Source organism: Schistocerca cancellata, chromosome 2, assembly GCF_023864275.1.
Source record: "Schistocerca cancellata isolate TAMUIC-IGC-003103 chromosome 2, iqSchCanc2.1, whole genome shotgun sequence".
In the NCBI taxonomy this organism is placed as follows: Eukaryota; Metazoa; Arthropoda; class Insecta; order Orthoptera; family Acrididae; genus Schistocerca; species Schistocerca cancellata.
The window spans coordinates 148,217,536-148,237,323 of NC_064627.1; the positions used below are offsets into that span (position 1 = coordinate 148,217,536).

At 44.5% G+C, this 19,788-nt stretch overlaps 1 protein-coding gene across 6 annotated transcripts in view; it reads right to left on the reverse strand.

Moving 5' to 3' along the window:
* Positions 1-19,788, reverse strand: part of LOC126161441 (prolyl 4-hydroxylase subunit alpha-1) — an 806,800-nt gene that overhangs the window by 319,283 nt on the left and 467,729 nt on the right. For 2 of the 6 annotated variants that reach the window (XM_049917252.1, XM_049917247.1), the window contains one exon: positions 7,618-7,659. The exons of 3 other annotated variants lie outside the window; for them this stretch is intronic. Coding sequence is in view for 1 of the 3 variants with exons in the window: in XM_049917247.1 (XP_049773204.1) it covers positions 7,618-7,659 (42 nt within the window). In the remaining 2 variants the exon portion in view is untranslated. Of the gene's footprint in view, positions 1-7,617; positions 7,660-19,788 lie in introns of those variants that run through there. One more of the 6 variants, XM_049917254.1, reaches the window with a different exon arrangement.

A 19,788-nucleotide genomic window follows, 5' to 3' on the forward strand; every position in this document is an offset into this window, starting at 1 on the left:
TTACACCGAATGTTCCACAAATCTAGAAATTGCACGATTCGAACAGTCGGCTACACGGAGTCCCACAGAGAGACCACTCTCAAACTCTTGTCAGGTGCTGATAATGCTGTCTCAAACGGGCACGCACCATCTCCATGTCTATCACAGTGGTCACTCAACATGTGACGCCGTTCACGCACCATACAGATATACCAGGCCTGGTAACAACACTAAACACGAAGAACACTAATGAACTTTCGTGGTCCTTCTATCTCTCACAGATAATCACAGCCCTGATCATTTACAGACACACAAATATGGTGTGTACGTTTACGAAGTTGCTTTGATATCCGACCATGTCTTTTAGGTGCTTGAACTTTTTTTTTTGGACAGACAGTGCACAAAGAACATAACCGTGTATCGCGATATTAGAAAGCGCGAGAGCTTCACGGACATTTTCCCATCGCTCTAGTGGCAGACTCTACAAGAGAAGAATTGTGCATCATCGAGAGCTTACTATTAAACGTCCGAGAACGTACGTTCCAAAATGAGTCAGTCACAGTCTTCTAGATGATGACGACGATCATCATCATTGACATCAAGCATCTGGCATTCACTGTTAGAAAAAGGCCTTTTCTGGGCTTTCATATTCTTGAGAATGCGCAACTTTATTTCTCCCCTAATTTCATATGCGCACCATTCATTAAGTCGCCATCTCTTTTATTATCTCTTTCAATCCAACAAAGAAATTACTTGATCCATCTACTGACCAATTGCCTGGTCACATGTGCTGATCAACAATTCATTTTCATTACTGTCATGATTAGATCTTCTGCTTCAGTCCGTTGCTGATGCATTCGTTTTCCAGCCTCTATTAGCAATTCTCAAGAGGAATCTCTCAAATACTCACAGTTCCCCTTCCACTTCTAAATATTTTTCGCATTAAATGCCCATCAGTCACTGCCATACATCGGAACTAGTAATATACACCGAATAGAATGCGTTTCAGAGTCATCAAACTCAATACTATGAAATATATATAAAGATGGTATCTGTTCCTTCGGACATGCCGAATAGAATGCGTTTCAGAGTCATTAAACTCAATACTATGAAAACTATATATATATATATATATATATATATATATATATATATATATAGTTCAGGCTCTTCTTCTGTGAAGATGCACAAACAGTGCCCGAACTCTTACGGGATTCGGCGGTAAAGCCGCGAGTAATGAGTATGATGGGCAGGGACACTATGAATATAGTGCGGGACAATAAGTAGTTGCGAATGTGGGTCTCACGGAAGGCGTGCCAGAGATAAGTCCCTGCAGTCGCACTATCTTCTGTGTCCTCGGTGGCTCAAAATATGGTTCAAATGGCTCTGAGCACTATGGGACTTAACTTCTGAGGTCATCAGTCCCCTAGAACTTAGAACTATTTAAACCTAACTAACCTAAGGACATCACACACATCCATGCCCGAGGCAGGATTCGTAGCGGTCGCGCGGTTACAGATTGTTGCGCGTTTCCAGACTGTAGCGCCTAGAAGCGCTGGCCATCCCGGCCGGCTCGGTGGCTCAGATGGATAGAGCGTCTGCCATGTGAGCAGGAGATCCCGAGTTCGAGTCCCGGTCGAGGCACACATTTTCAACTGTCCCCGTTGACTTACATCAACGCCTGTGTGCAGCTAAGGGTATTCATTTCACCGTAAAACTATATCTGACCAAAATGATCCAGACACCCCTACGTACCGTTCAGTTGGCCACCACGTGTCATGAGACGCGGATCCGCCAATATAAAAGGAGACAGGGAGTATTGTGTTGTCTGTAGAGAAGCAGTAACAGAAGAATGAGTCTGTCAGGAAAACTCAATGACTTCGAAAGTGGTCTAGTTATTGGATGTCAACTGAGTAACAAATAGTCTCCGCCTTTTTTGGTGCAGATTCTCACTTGGTAACCCATTGTTTAGATTGTTGTTTCGTCTCAGGAGTATAGTAATGTATCCATGTTTCATCCACAATGGCCAAACGACGCTTAAAATCCTGTAGATTCTTCCTGAACAACTGCAAACCATCCTTGCAACACTTGACACGATTCCGTTTTTGGTCAAGCGCGAGCAATAGCGGAACCCATCTTGCGGATAGCTTTTTCATGTCCAAATGTTTACGCAAAATATTATGTACCCGTTCATTCGAGATGTCCACAGAACTAGCAAACTCACGCACCTTAACTCTTCTGTCATCCATTACCATATCATGGATTTTATCAATAATTTCTGGAGTCGTAACCTCCACAGGGCGTTCAGAGCGTTCAGCATCACTTGTGCCCAAATGGCCACTCCGAAAATTTTGAAACCACTTATAAACTGTTCTAATCGAAGGTTCAAAGCCACCGTAATGTTTATCAAGCTTCTCATTAGTCTCCTAAAGCGTTTTGCCTTTCGTAACGTAACGTTTAATCACCACACGAAAGTCTTTTTCGTCCATTTTTTTACAATCACTCGACTTTCTTGATTCACACGAATGCTAAACACAAAGAAATCGACCAATATGGCTTAAACTTGGTGTGCGTTCTTTCCAAAGATGCTACTAACTAAACATGACCTCGATACGCGCCGGTGGTGCCATCTCTCGGACCTTGCCCGGACTTTTGAAACGCTGCTCGTATATATAGCGTTTCGGCGGGGGGGGGGGGGGGGGAGGGGGTGTCAACAGTAGAGTTGTTGTGTTTTGGTATTGCGGAAACGAAGCGATTTATCTTACATCCCCCTTGGCATGATCTTTAGCTTTCGGGACAAGGGTGGAAGCGTTTCCGGAAGGGCTAAGACTAAACTGTTCGCGTGCCGCCTTGGTTAAAGTATACGAGTACCATGCACGGCAAAATCGCGCTTTCCAAAACCGGCACCGAGGCAACTGTAGTGAGAGAAGTAAACGACGGCTGCGGGGATGTGTGCTGGCGAACAGACGTGCAACTGTTGAGCAAGTGACAGCCCAGATGAACCAAGAGGGTACCAACAGTGTCTCCTCAAGGGTCATTCAGCGAACATTGCTGCGTATGGGCCTCCCCAGCAGGCGCCTAGTCCATAAACCCCTGTAGACTTCTGTTCATCGGCGACGAAGACTGGAATTTTCACGTCAGTATCACAACTGGATGTTCACTGAGTGTCGACAGGTGGTCTTTTCATATGGATCACGTTTTATGCTCCACTGGAATGAAAGCAAGCAGCTTGCAGCCATTAGGGTCCACACCAGAGGATGAAGCTTTATGATCTGGGGAACGTTTTCGAGGCACTCCCTCTCGACGGCACAGTGGATCAACACAAGTGGGCCGCGTGCAGCTCGCGTTGATGCCGTTCATAGCTTCGCGTCTTGTAATAGCGATAGTGCCGTCTCGTTTTCTTACAAGGGAACCTCCCCATCGCACCCCCCCCCCCCCTCAGATTTAGTTATAAGTTGGCACAGTGGATAGGCCTTGAAAAACTGAACACAGATCAATCGAGAAAACAGGAAGAAGTTGTGTATAACTATGAAAAGATAAGCAAAATATACAAACTGAGTAGACCATGCGCAAGATAGGCAACATTAAGGATAACTCGAGCTAAGGAGCGCCGTGGTCCCGTAGTTAGCGTGAGCAGTTGCGGAACGAAAGGTCCTTGGTTCAAGTCTTCCCTCGAGTAAAAAGTTCAATTTTTTATTTTCAGACAATTAACAAAGTTCATGCATAATGAACTGCGCTCTCCAAAAGTCCAGATGTTCAGATTTTCTTAGACATATGCAATATCTGACGGTCTACACACGGAAAAATTTGAAAACGTTAAAAACATATGTTTTGACAGAGCACAGGGAAAACTGTGCGACTGTGAAACTGTTGCATTCATTTGTTGCAGTTTATGTGACAAACTCTTATGTTTTCATCACTTCTTTGGGAGTGATTATCACATCCACAAGAAAATCTAAATCGGGCAAGGTAGAAGAATCTATTTACCCATTCGCCAAGTGTACCCCGTTAGGTGGGTCGACAACATATTCCTGTCATGTGACGCACATGCCGTCACCAGTGTCGTATAGAATATATCAGACGTGTTTTCCTGAGGAGGAATCGGTTGACCTATGACCTTGTGATCAAATGTTTTCGGTTCCCATTGGAGAGGCACGTTCTTTCGTCTTCTAATCGCACGGTTTTGCGGTGCGATCGCAAAACACAGACACTAAACTTATTACAGTGAACAGAGACGTCAATGAACGAACGGACAGATCATAACTTCGCGAAAATAAAGAAAGTAAACTTTTCACTCGAGGGAAGACTTGAACCAAGAATCTCTCATTCCGCAGTTGCTCAAGCTAATCACGGGACCATGGCGCTCGTGAGCTCACACTTTTCTTGGTGTTGCTTATATTGCACATGGACTACTCAGTTTGTATATTTTCCTTATTTTTTCATAGTTCCACACAACTTCTTCGTGTTTTCTCGATTGATCTGTTTGCAGTTTTTCAAGGCCTATCCACTGTGCCAACTTATAACTAAATCTGAGGGGGGTGCGATGGGGAGGTTCCCTTCTTAGTATGTTTACTGGCGCCACTACGTTTAGTCGCCTTGTCTGTCCGTGAGTGGCAGCAGCAGAGCTTATCCATAGCGCGTACAGTGGTACAATCTTTGGAGCGGCCTCTAGTATTTCCGGGTCGTCGTGCGTCGAGCGTGTTGAGTTGGGAGGGAGCAGCAGTGAAGTCCAGACAGCCAGTACCCGCCCGACCGCTGGCGACACACATGCACAGTCCGCGAGAGTTCACGGCCACGTCAAGGACCGGATTCAGCGAGTTTTAGTTGAATGGACCACGATATTCGAGTAGCGCAACTTTCACTTGTGTGTGTGTGTGTCCGCCCGTCGAAGTGACCTCATGGCAATAAGTGGTCACTTGACGATTTATACGGGGATCTTTCTAGTGCCTGACTTGAGTGGCGACGACTGTTGGTTGGTCGTTCGTTCGGTCGTCGCAGCGGACGACGTGCATTTGGTCTTCCGACCGCTTCTGGCTTCTATGTGTTTGTGCTGACTTATAATTCGTCCGTGTTGTTTCACAGTGACTGGTTTTAGTATTGTGAATTGTTGGTGGAATTGTTTTCCCGGATCCGTGTGTATCTTGTGCTTTTGAATGTGCAGTTATTTTAGTGCTGTCTGCGTACTGGGTTTGGCGGAGAGTTGCGAACGGACATCAGGTCGGTTGGGGGCGCAGCAGCGGGCTGGTCCGTGCAGCGTGAGGGCAAGCGGGGGCCGCTGGCGGCGCGCTGCCACTGCCGGATGGAGGAGGGCCAGCTGCGAGAGCGACGACTTCGTTGCACACCGTACCCTGGACGTTTGAGTGAAGAGTTGACTGCTAATGCAACCTCGACTATTCTGAGAGCTCGCCTTTGGTCTGAGGGTTGTTGCTCCCAGGGTCGCTGAGCCTGGCGGCAATGAGGGAAGCGTTTCGAGGCGGTGAAATATTGCAGCCGTCTTTCTCTATTTGTTATCCATCATTGAATTTAGTATTATTCTTATTAGCGAAGTGCGACCAGCGGTATTTTCTGCCTTGTGGCCGCTAACGCCCCAGTTACCTTCCCTTGAGGTTAGTGAACTTTTCCGGCAGTGTACCTTTCCTCGTCGTGTTGATGCTGTCCGACATGGCGTGTAGTTCGACAGCCTCTTGTATTGTACTGTGCATTTCTTTTTTTTTGGGGGGTGGGGGTGGGGGGTGGGGAGGGGGAGGTCTACCTTGGTTCCTTGGTTCTAGTGTTTCCTCCAGTCTTGGGTGTTTTCTGAAGACATAGTGCTGTCTGTCCCTTCGACCTTGCCTAAAAATATTCCGTCGTTGTACCTGTGATCGGACATTATGCGGATTGGTTAGTCAGTCGGTCAACACTTAAGCTGCCCCTAGTTTGAGTTGCCATCTTGTTACGTGATTACAACTCTTGGCTGCCTGTCTCACCTTACCTTATGTTGTTACCTTCCCAGGCCGACCTTTGGAACACTTGCTGAGAACCGCTTGTCCTGATTCCTTAGATTGTGATGTTTGTTTTAAGGATATTTGTAATTTTCTAATTATTGTTGGTGTGACCCGCAGCAGAGCAATAATTTCACTTCTTTGGTAATAAGCCCTTCAGCTGTGTCACAGTAAGTTTTATTAAGGCAACTTGTTTTAAAAGCAAGAGATCTATTTTAGAAGTGCTATTTGGAATTGTTTTCCTAACTACTAAACCAGGCCTTCAGCCATTTGTTATTTGAAATTGTTTGTGGCTTTCAGCCGATTAATAATTTTACTTCTTTTATAATAAGGCCTCCAGCTGTGTTATAGTTTGTTTTAAAACGAAATATTTATCTCAAATTGTGCTATTTGAAATTGTTCTTATGACTTCTATTTCAGGCCTTCAGCCGTTTGTGATTTGAAGTTGTGTGTGGCCTTCAGCCGAGCAATAATTTCACTTCCTTCATAATACAGTCTTCAGTCGTGTTGCAATGTTCTTTTTTTTAAGAAAACTTGTTTCAAAAGCGAGCTATTTGTTGAGATGTGTGCTATTTGGAATTGTTTTCCTGACTTCTAATTCAGGCCTTCAGCTGTTTGTTATTTGAAATTGTTTGTGGCCTTCAGCCGAGTTATAATTTCACTTCTTTTATAATAAGGCCTTCAGCCGTGTTACAGTTTGTTTTAAAACGAAGTATTTATCTTAATATGTGCTATTTGGAATTGTTCTTCTGACTTCTAATTCAGGCCTTCAGCCGTTTGTAGTTTGAGGTTATTGTTCGTGCCCTTTGGCCCTAAAATTGTGGAATTTTTGGTGATAAGACCTTCAGCCGTCATACAGTCAATTGTGTTTTTTTAAAAAGATTGTTTTAAAATTTTAATGTTTTTAAACAATGTTGACATATTGTTGTGCAACCGAGAGTAATTGATTACGGCCCCATCCACAATCGTAACCTTATCCTGCCCCATTCTGAGTGACCAGCTCTCAACAAGTATGCATCTACCTTTGGTGGCCATGTCCACACCTACACGCAGTTTGTCTCCCTGGCATCTACCAGTAGGACGATGCAACGTGTCACACAGCTCGCAATGTACATGCGTGGTTCAAAGAGCACGAGGATGATTTTATCGCACTCCCCTGGCCACGAAACTCCCTGCCTTTAAACCCAGTCAAGACTGTGGGAACACCTCAATCGGGCTGTTCGCCTCAACGATCGTCGACCTAGAACTCTAGCGCACTGGCCACAGCACTGGGTCGGCATGGCTCCACATCCACTTCGGTACCAACAGTTGGTAACTTTTCCTGCACGTCTCACAATCGTCCGCGCTGCAAAAAGTGGTTTCTTAGGCTTTTGACAGGTGTTTACGTTAATGTGACTGGACAGTATACATGACGGGCAAATGTTTAAAAGACATTCTCAATCGAGCAACTCTTCTGTAATCCAGAAATGTACATCTGTCAGTTAATGTCCGTACAAAGTGGAAGCCATATGTTTACTTTGTATATGAACACTAAAGGCAGCGACAGACTAGCTCAGCAATACTTCAGCGCTTGCACAGACATACATGCATCAGAGAGAAAGTGATAAAACAGTGAGGTATGATGTGTACAGTGTAAGGCGTCCAGTTTCTCACTCACCTTTCTCCTTTTCGTCGGTCCTCGGAACACCGGCCGCTGCAGCTGCAATCAAAGGGCAAACCTTTTAATAACGCAGAGAAGCGGATGCAGTCTGGAAATACCGTGACAACCAATGAGTAAATACTCGACTGCTAACACGTCCTTGCGTAAGAAACGTGGGGGAGAAGGAAATGTTTGCTCAGTCCACAAGCTCAGGGAAGCGGCTGTCACACAACATGAGGCAGCGCTTTTCGCAAACTTGCGACGACGTCGCACCATCTCAGGTACCAGACTGAGGTGACAAAGAGCCCAGAACCACGCCGCAGCACAGGGCACGTTGCAGATTTCCACAGTGGAGCATCCCCCAACCTCCGTGCCATTTGCCGGAGAGTGAACCCTATCGCGCGTTTGAAATATGTTTCAAAGTGTGTCGCCAGGCACATTAATTACCTAGACACTAGTGCATATTGTAGCGAAAGTGATTCCGAAGAGATTAAACCATCGAATTTCGAACGTGAAAATGCCTACACTCACTGCGCAACACAATTAAAGGGCAACTTTTTCGAAACGTCTTAATTGTCTCCCATTGTGACGCTACGTTTGAAATTTGGCTCAAAGGTGCCTACAAGCTTCCTCTGTAAGGGAGCATTAGGGTGAAGCCCTGCGACGTTCCGCACGGGCTCCATGACGCCTCAGACAGCAAGGTGTCGACACATGCGAAAAAAGGCCAGAGCTTAGAAGCTCATGCGAGGTGTAGGGTTAGTTAATTATGTCACACTGCCATAAAATTTCAGCACAATTCTCCCAACGCCGCCGTGGACTTGATGGAAAGATTGTCACAGCCGTGACGCCCATTGTCTAAAATACACGGTTTTCTTACACATTAAAGACACACTGCCGCTCAGAATGGACACGAAAATGTCTTAAGGGGTGGCTTAATGGGCGTCAATCAAACCATCCCTTCTCTTGGCCGAAAAGGACAGTTCGCAGCGCGATAAATAACAGGGCATAGTTCTTGACAATTCTGGATACTGCTGTCACCTGCTGGACACTTCAACCGTTCTCTATCTCAGGTCAGCAACCCCACTGAATGTGACCGCACTCCTTTGCATTGCAGTGCACCCGCAGTTTTGCTGTGGTGTACAGAGTGGAACCGTTAGGGAGCGTTCAAAATTATTCGACGAAATTTGAACGTTTCGCGCCCTCCTGTGGCGTGATCACGGAGGGGTGTGACATTGAACACATGCATGGATACAACGGCAAAGGGCCCCTCTAAGACTCGACGCCCCCCCCCCCCTCACCCCCTCCGAGTTCAGCAATACCCTTAGTGGCAGCTACCCACATTTTTTGAGAATTTGAAAAATGTGCATTTACAAAGAAAACCTGCAAAGTAGCACTTCGCGCCTGCAGACAGGCAACCTCCTGACACTTTTAAGATTCCAGTTACCTGCCTGGAGTGGTCCTTTGTTTTACGCACTGTATTTAGCTCAGAACCGTAACGATGTAACATTTAATCATTTGAGAGCTGGAAAAGCATATTTCAACACCAAAATTAATTTAACAGTCAAGTTTGCAGTTAGTAAACCAAACTACAAAAAATATAAATTACAAAACCTTATGAATATCTCTGTAAAATAATTCAAACATTTGTAATACTGCTCAGAGATAGTTTTCTGATCAGTTAGATTCAGAAACCTAATGACAGATGCCACAGTGCACTCAGTTTTACAGATTGCAACATAGGAAAACAAGTAAAATTGCCAAACAACATCTATGAAAACACAAACGCCAGAGTACGGCCCCCGAAAGATACACTGACAGAAAAAGATCGCAACATCAAAAAATTATCAATTTCCAGTAATGAAAGTTCAGTAATACAGTTCTATAGGTAACATACTTAAGTGATTAACACTGCAAGGTCACAGGTTAATGTGAACGCGAGATAAGCCACGGTAAACGTGAAATAATGATACAGGAGTAACCGGTGTAACTCCCAGAATGTTGAATACAAGCATGCAGATGTCCATGGATTGCGTTGTACTGGTGCCGGATGTCAGTTTGTGGGATGGAGTTCCATGGCTGTTGCACTTAGACAGTCAATACAGGGTCAGTTAAGGCTGTCTATTGATGGCGTTGGAGTTTCCAGAATGAGATCTTCACTCTGCAGCGGAGTGTGCGCTGATATGAAACTTCCTGGCATATTAAAACTGTGTGCCCGACCGAGACTCGAACTCGGGACCTTTGCCTTTCGCGGGCAAGTGCTCCACCATCTGAGCTACGGAAGCACGACTTACGCCCGGCACTCACAGCTTTACTTCTGCCAGTATCTCGTCTCCTACCTTCCAAACTTAACAGAAGCTCTCCTGCGAACCTTGCAGAACTAGCACTCCTGAAAGAAAGGATACTGCGGAGACATGGCTTAGTCACAGCCTGGGGGATGTTTCCAGAATGAGATTTTCACTCTGCAGCGGAGAGCTTCTGTAAAGTTTGAAAGGTAGGAGACGAGATACTGGCAGAGGTAAAGCTGTGAGGGCCGGGCGTGAGTCGTGCCTCGGTAGCTCAGATGGTAGAGCACTTGCCCGCGAAAGGCAAAGGTCCCGAGTTCGAGTCTCGGTCGGGCACACAGTTTTAATCTGCCAGGAAGTTTCATATCAGCGCACAATCCGCTGCAGAGTGAAAATCTCATTCTGGAAACATCCCCCAGGCTGTGGCTAAGCCATGTCTCCGCAGTATCCTTTCTTTCAGGAGTGCTAGTTCTGCAAGGTTCGCAGGAGAACTTCTGTAAAGTTTGGAAGGTAGGAGACGAGATACTGGCAGAAGTAAATCTGTGAGGGCCGGGTGTGAGTCGTGCTTCGGTAGCTCAGATGGTAGAGCACTTGCCCGCGAAAGGCAAAGGTCCCGAGTTCGAGTCTCGGTCCGGCACACAGTTTTAATATGCCAGGAAGTTTCATATCAGCGCACACTCCGCTGCAGAGTGAAGATCTCATTCTGGAAACTCCAACGTCATCAATAGACAGACGAGTACAAGATAAATGGCCAGTCTTTGGAAGCGGTAACATCCGTCAAGTACCTGGGTGTGACTATTCGAAATGATCTCAAATGGAATGATCAGATTACACAAGTAACGGGCAATGCGAACTCTAGATTGCGGTTTATTGGTACAGTCCTGAAGCGAAGCAGTCCTTCAACAAAGGAAATTGCTTATAATACGTTAGTTCGTCCAGTCTTAGAGTACTGTTCGTCTGTATGGAACCCTTACCAGTTGGATCCCATTCAAGAGATTGAGAAGGTCCAAAGAAGAACGGCAAGATTCGTGACTGGTATATTTAGCCATCGCGAGAGCGTTACAAGTCTCATAGAAAGTTTGAAGTGGGACACACTCGCAGATAAACGGCGCGCTAAACGGAAGGGGCTTCTACACTAAATTAAAAAATCCGATCTTCGCCGAGAATGTAGAGCATTATTATATTATTACCACCAACAAATCGCGTAATGATCACCATTCAAAGATAGGGGAAATAAGAGCTCGTACTGAGGCGTTCAGACAGTCGTTTTTCCCTCGCGCGATCCGTGAGTGTAACAGATGGGGGGAATCTGACTTTGGCACGAATTGTGCCCTCCGCCACACACCGCTTGGTGGCTAGCGGAGTTCATATGTAGATGTAGACGTAGATACGAAATCGCACCCCAGACTGTAACTCCAGTTATAGGTCCAGAATGTGTAAAACGCTGACAGGTTGGTTGCAGGTTTTTAAGTGACCTCTTTCTAACCAATAACCATCACCTAGGCAGAACCAGCTCACATCAGAAAACACAACATACCTCCACCCTGCCCTCCAACGAGCTCTCGCTTGACACCACTCAAGTAGCAAATGGCAATAGTTCTGGGTGAATGGAATGCGCGCTACAGAGCGTCCAGCTCGGAGCTGCCCTCGAAGTAACCGACTGTAACAGTTCGTTGTGCCACTGTGTTGCCAATTTATGCTCAGATTGTTGCTGCAGATAATGTACGATGCGCCAGAGCCATACGCCGCACACGCTGGTCTTCGGTAGTGCCACGTGTCCATGCGGTGCGTGGTTCTCTTGCGACCGTGCATTCTCGTCTACAGTGGCTACACTCCTGTCAAGTCATCGTGCAGTATCGTAGAAGGAACATCCAGATCCTTGTAGCCCTATTACACGAACTCTTTTAAACTCAAGTGAGGTGCTGATAATGGCGTCTTTGTCGCCTTAAAGGTATTCTTTACTAACATGAACTCACCACGTCCAATCTCAAAGGTAACCAACGCTCATGATAGTTACAGCGTGTGTTTGAACCAAACGCAATTTGCATCCTCATAGCGGCTTCACTCTTATGCGACTGGCGAAATATTTTAATAGACACCATCTTTCAGATGTGGAAACACGCCTACCAACTTTCGTTCAAGTCGCACAACTCCTTCGAGGCGTTCAGATTTTTCTTCCCGACTGTGTATGTAAAGATACGTATAGACATGGCGGCTGCCAAGTGGTTTACAGCGAAAATTGAAATATGCGGTGACACCATTTACCATTACTACACAGGCAGATCACTGCGTCCGACTATTAGCGTGGGTCATGCTTCAGTTGTTCGCTCACACTGAACAAAACTTATTGGCAGTCGAATGGTGTAAGTCTAAATGATCATGGGAGTGAGGTCTACTACAACCACCAGATAACGGAAAACGGAATAGATTTATGGTTTACGAAATGCAACGTTGTGATTTTCTGACAATGGCCTTAAAGAGTGCATCACAAAGAGGAAACGTGGATGCTGGAAATGAATGCAACTGGCTGATAATGCGTCATATCAGATACGTTAAAGCGCATGGAAGATTGCTTTTTACAAATAAATCCTCAATAATAAATCTGAATTTGTGGAGCTCCATTTGAGACAAGGGTGTATTTACAGACACAGTGCTGGATGCCGGTCAATGAGCTTTGTACCGTGTCAGTTTCTGACAGTTTACCTTGATGGAAAACTCGTCACAGAAGTGAAGAAAGAACAAGGCAGAGCTATTCAGCTTAATTAACCACTTGCCAGCATCATTTCTTTCTCAGCTTGAAATGTGTGTGTGTCAACGTTTTAAACAGTGACGGACAATTTGATGAAACTATAACATCAAAATAAAAACTTTGACTGAATTTTATTTTGTGTTGACAAAAAATAATGGTTCTGATTTTTGAGCATAACCACTTGCCAGTGTCATTTCTTTCTCGGCTTGAAATGTGTGTGTGTCAACCTTTTAAACAGTGACGGACAACTTGATAAAACTATAACATCAAAATAAAAGTTTTGATTGATTTTCATTTTACGTTGACAAAAAATAATGCTTCTGGTTTTTGAGCATGTTTTTGAACTTTTATTTAAGGCCATTCCCCTTCCCAAATCATTTTTTAAGATAATGATTTTAGAAAGTCCTAGTTTTGAGGTTCTTAAAATCTTTCAACAATAGATTCATACATTACAATATAAAGTTTACTTTTACAAGTTATTGCCGTGACAAAAGTTGCTCAAGATATGTGTAACTGTGACCTGCAAATTTTTTTACTCTCCAGGCAGTTGAATTTCGGATATACCCCACTTTATAGCCAACTCGCTATTACAGTGGGAAAAAAGGTTAAGTCGGCAAACAGTAGCGGTAGAGAAATGGTGTGGCTAAGAATCAGATCATGAATGTTTGAAGTTAGTTGCTATGGAGCTACGTTTATGGGAAAGCGTGTATTTGATAAAGTCAATGAAAATAAAATTACACGAGTAATTTTTGGAATGGCTTTCAGTCTTTGCGGAGGGAGAGCTTTATGGGGAAGTAGAATTACAAAGTTGCTTATCTGTGCGTGATGGATGATGTCGTCCGATGTCTTCAGCAGATAGGTGGCAGCGGCAGCGGCAGCGGCGAAATTGCAGCAGGTCCATTAACGTCAAACTACAGCCCCCTGACGCAATGCATCACGCATTTGGCTCTGATAACATTCCTCCGTCTACTCGCACTGGATATAGCCTGGACAGAAGCAGCTGGTAGGGTACTTTATTTACGTTCGCATTTGCACTGCGGTGACATTTCTGCCAGATAATTAAATTATTACTGTTGAGTTCACAATTTTCACAGTGCGCACAATCACGTCAATTAGCCGAACATGAGAACGCAGCTTGTCCATTTTCGCCACACGTATCACACCGACGAACTCACTGTCTGCCGGATAACATACATACACAGAAAGTCGTTTAAATGTTTAAAAAAATGGTTCAAATGGCTCTGAGCACTATGGGACTTAACTTCTCAGGTCATCAGGACGCAAGGAACGGACTGACAAAGCAGCGATTATTGGACTTCGCCATGTACAAAAGAAATATCATCTGTAAGTCATGCATTTATTGTGTACTTGTCAATGAATGACCATTCGAAGCAAAAAAGCCCAGTAAACGTGGGCTCTAAAATGCATACCTGAAGACGTATGAGCACTTCTTCGTCTTCGATACTGTGATACAAGTCTCTTCTGCTGCAAGCTCTCTTGCTTCTATATTTTGGTAGGGAGTAGTTGGACCAAAACAATAAGAAATTGTGTAGTAAACATGGGTTTTAAAATCCATAGCTAAGGAGCTACTAGCACATATTCAGTAGAAGAGATGTGTTTCACAGTAGCTAAGATAAAGATCACAGCTCTTCAGGTACGCAGTTCACAGCCCATGTCTGCTGGATATTTTTTTCTTCCTTTGGTTCATACTATATCCCAAACTATGGAAAGCAAACAGCTTGCAGCAGAAAAGATTTGTTTCATGGTACCGAAAATGAAGAAATGCCTTTAGCTTCTAAAATATGCATTTTAGAGTCCTTGTTTACTAGCCTTTTTTGTTTAGAATTCTCATTTCTGTCACACCCCTGATTACTGATCATTCCTCCTGGGACACCATGTACGTAACATTGTAGTACGTAAATCAGATATTGTTTAACCTGTTGAAAAGTACTGAAAGTAAAACAAAATCTTATTCTTTATGGCAGCTGGTGAACATCCCACTTTCGAAGCATTGGTGTGTGTGAAACATTCATTCGTGCTAGAACAACAACAAAATACCTAATACACTATGAAATCAAAAGTATCCGGACACCTGGCTGAAAAAACTTACAAGTTCGGTGCGTCCTCCATCGGTGATGATGGAATTCAATATGGCGTTGGCCCACCCTTAGCTTTGATGTCAGTTTCCACTCTCGCAGGCATACGTTCAATCAGGTGGCGGAAGGTTTCTTGGGGAATGGCAGCCCATTCTTCACGGAGTACTGCACTGAGGAGAGATATCGATGTCGGTCAGTGAGGCCTGGCATGAAGTTGGCGTTCCAAAACATCACAGGGGTGTTCTACATGATTCACGTCAGGACTCTGTGCACGCCAGTCCGTTACAGGGATATTATTGTCGTGTGACCACTCCGCCACAGGCCGTGCATTATGAACAGGAACTCGATAGTGTTGAAACATGTAATCGCCATCCCCGAATTGCTCTTCAACAGTGGCAAGCAAGAAGGTGCTTAAAACATCAATGTAAGCGTGTGCTGTGATAGTGGCATGCAAAACAACAAGGGGTGCAAGCCCCCTCCATGAAAAACACGTCCATACCATAACACCACCGTCTCCGAATTTTACTGGTGGTACATCACACGATGGCAGATGACGTTCACTGGGCATTCGCCATACCCACACCCTGCAATCGGATCGCCACATTGTGTACCGTGATTCGTCACTCCACACAACGTTTTTACACTATTCAATCGTCCAATGTTCCTTACACCAAGCGAGGCGTCGTTTGTCATTTACCGGCGTGATATGTGGCTTATGAGCGGCCGCAAGTTTTCTCGCCTCCAACCTGTCATAGTATCTGCAGTGGATCCTGATGTAGTTTGGAATTCTTGTGTGATGGTCTGGATAGATGTCTGCCTATAACACATTACGGCCATCTTCAACTGTCGGCGCTCTCTGTCAGACGAGGCCGGCCTGTACGCTTTTGTGCTTTACGTGTCTCTTTACGTTTCCACTTCATTATCACATCGGAAACAGCAAACCTAGGGATGTTTAGGACTGTGTAAATCTCGCATACAGACGTATGACACAAGTGACACCCAGTCATCTGATCACGTTCGAAGTCCGTGAGTTCCGCGGAGCGCCCCATTCTGCTCTCTCACGATGTCTAATGACTACGGAGGTCGCTGATATGGAGTACCTGGCAGCAGGAGGCAGCGCAATGCACCTAATAGGAAAAACGTATGTTTTTGGTGGTGTACGGATACTTTTGATCACATAGTGTACATAACTACGAGGGTTATTCGGAAAGTAAGGAACGTTCGGTCGCGAAATGTAAACCACAGTGAAAATCCGATGAAGTTTTGCACAGGTGTGTTGGGCAGTGTCTCTATTATGCCCGTCGATCGCGTTACATCGTTCATTTTAGTTCTGAGCACACAGGGAGCGCATAAAGATACATAGAAAAATAGTGTTTCCCGCCAAGTACGAGGGCCTGGTGAGAAACTTCGCCTGAAGCTATGCAGCCAACATTACATAATTGTCGTGCGTTTTCTTGTTCAAGACAATTCTCAGCCGCATTCTGCAGGGGCAATGAAGGTGCTCCTGCATCGTTTTCAGTTGTAAATGTTTGATTACTAATACAACCCGTACTTGTCTCTCTCTGAGTTTCATCTCTGATCACATAAACCGCTGACTATGAAGACATCATTTTAGCACCGACAACGAGCTATAGGAAAGCGTAGAGAATTGGCGGAAAGCACTGGCGGCTGCCTTCTATAACGAGGGTATTGGAAAGTTGGTACAACGCTACGACACACGTCTAAGTCGGATCGGCGACTATGGAGATAAGTAGCTGGGAGTTGTAGCTAAGTGTTGCAAATAAAACAAAAAAATGGTTCAAATGGCTCTAAGAACTATGAGACTTAAAATCTGAGGTCATCAGTCCCCTAGACTTAGAACTACTTAAACCTAACTAACCTAAGGACATCACACACATGCATGCCCGAGGAAGGATTCGAACCAGACCGCAACAGTTGCGTGGTTCCGGACTGAAGTTCCTAGAACCGCTCGGCCACAGCGCAAATAAAACAGTTTTCATTTTCTCTGTGGTTTCCATTTCGCGACCTATCGTTCCTTACTTTCCGAATAGCCCTCGTAAGGTCTACATCCAGTGGCCTTACGCAAACATATGCTTGAGCAATGCAACTGATGACCAATGGCAGAGCCCAGTTATTTTACACGCGCGTTCAACACAGATGAGCAGAGTATATAAGCACTACATTGGCTTTCAGTTCGTGTGTTCGTGACTACGAGCATGCTAAGACAATCACGACTTCGTGTTCCTCCGGCTACATTATCGGCAGGTGGCATGGGCACTTTCACGAGACGATGTATCTGTCACCAACGAAAGAGTGCACTTGGAGTTCAAGCGAAGATAAAGGCGACAGAGTGCGTGAGTATTTCGTACGGAGCCAGCAGCAAGCGGTGTGTGGAGCCAAGCGACTGTTGCAACAGGGAGCAGAGTTCTTTGGCAGCGAATGCATTGGGCGGGGTACAAACTGTAGGTAACATCCACCAGACGACCAGTGTAAAGAATTTATTTTAAATTTTACATCATGAAATCCTCCTCGTCATCAGAACTTTTGGCACCACAATCACTTCCATTACTTTCTCACTCCATTCTCTTACTCAGCGCCCGAAGAGCCCTTCATACAGTGGTGAATTACGCTGAATTCTTCGGTCTTCTTGTCGATCCATGATCGACTGCTAGCACTAGATCTACATGTTATCGACTGCTTCAGCTACGACGATCTTTGTTCATCATAATAAAACGTGGTTCTGATTTAATATAGCAGATACTTCTGGCTATATCAACAACTTTCTTGAAACTGTACATGTGCAGGGAAGGGGGAGGAAGTTTGCGGCATCCGGCTTATTACGACAATGCAGTGGAGGTCGAGCAGTCAGAACATGTGAGTGGGCATCCAGGGCTGCCGTTAAATGACATAACAGGAAATTAGGTAAAATGGAGAGAATATATTTAAATGTATGACGTAAAATGGAGGGGTAAAATGGAGAGAATATATTTAAATGTATGACGTACAAGCCTCCCCCCATGAACCATGCACCTTGCCGTTGGTGGGGAGGCTTGCGTGCCTCAGCGATACAGATGGCCGTACCGTAGGTGCAACCACAACGGAGGGGTATCTGTTGAGAGGCCAGACAAACGTGTGGTTCCTGAAGAGGGGCAGCAGCCTTTTCAGTAGTTGTAGGGGCAACAGTCTGGATAACTGACTGATCTGGTCTTGTAACACTAACCAAAACGGCCTTGCTGTGCTGGTACTGCGAACGGCTGAAAGCAAGGGGAAACTACAGCCGTAATTTTTCCCGAGGGCATGCAGCTTTACTGTAAGGATAAATGATGATGGCGTCCTCTTGGGTAAAATATTCCGGAGGTAAAATAGTCCCCCACTCGGATCTCCGGGTGGGGATTACTCAGGAGGACGTTGTTATCAGGAGAAAAAAAAAACTGGCGTTCTACGGATCGGAGCGTAGAATGTCTGATCCCTTAATCGGGCTGGTAGGTTAGAAAATTTAAAAAGGGAACTGGATAGGTAAAAGTTAGATATATTGGGAATGAGTGAAGTTCGGTGGCAGGAGGAGCAAGACTTCTGGTCAGGTGAATACAGGTTTATAAATACAAAATCAAATAGGGGTAATGCAGGAGTAGGTTTAATAATGAATAGGAAAATAGGAATGCGGGTAAGCTACTACAAACAGCACAGTGAACGCATTATTGTGGCCAAGATAGACACGAAGCCCACGTCTACTACAGTAGTACATTTTTATATGCCAACTAGCTCTACAGATGACGATGAAATAGATGAAATGTATGAGGAGATAAAAGAAATTATTCATATACTGAAGGGAGACGAAAATTTAATACTCATGGGTGACTGGAACTCGACAGTTGGAAAAAGGAAGAGAAGGAAACGTAGTAGGTGAATATGGAATGGGAGTAAGGAATGAAAGAGGAAGCCGCCTGGTAGAATTTTGCACAGAGCACAACTTAATCATAGCAAACACTTGGTTCAAGAATCATAAAAGAATGTTGTATACATGGAAGAAAGCCTGGAGATACTGGGAGGTATCAGATACATTATATAATGGTAAGACAGAGATTCAGAAACCAGGTTTTAAATTGTAAGACATTTCCAGGGGCAGATGTGGACTCTGACCACAATCTATTGGTTAAGAACTGTAGATTAAAACTGTAGAAATTGCAAAAAGATGGGAAATTGAGGAGATGGGACCTGGATAAATTGAAAGAAGAGAGCTTCAGGGAGAGCATTAGGGAAATATTGACTAGAATGGGGGAAACAAATACAGTAGAAGAAGAATGGGTAGCTTTGAGAGATGAAATAGTGAAGGTAGGAGAGAGTCAAGTAGGTAAAAAGACGAGGCCTAATAGAAATCCTTGGGCAACAGAAGAGATATTGAATTTAATTGATGAAAGGCGAAAATACAAAAATGCAGTAAATGAAGCAGGCAAAAAGGAATACAAACGTCTCAAAAATGAGATCGACAGGAAGTGCAAAATGGCTAAGCAGGGATGGCTAGAGGACAAATGTAAGGATGTAGAGGCACATATCAGTAACGGTAAGATAGATACTACCTACAGGAAAATTAAAGAGACCTTTGGAGAAAAGAGGACGACTTGCATGAACATCAAGAGCACAGATGGAAACCCAGTACTAAGCAAAGAAAGGAAAGCAGAAAGGTGGAAGGAGTATATAGAGGGTCTATACAAGGACAAAGTTCTTGAGGACAATATTATAGAAATGGAAGAGATTGTAGATGAAGATGAAATGGGAGATATGATACTGCGTGAAGATTTTGACAGAGCACTGAAAGATCTGAGTCGAAACAAGGCCCCTGGAGTAGACAACATCCCATTAGAATTAATGACAGCCTTGGGAGAGACAGACCTAACAAAACACTACCATTTAGTGAGCAATATGTATGAGACAGGCGAAATAACCTTAGACTTCAAGAAGAATATAATAATTCCAATCCCAAAGAAAGCAAGTGTTAACGGTTGTGATAATTACCGAACTATCAGTTTAATAAGCCATGGCTGCAAAATACTTACAAGAATTC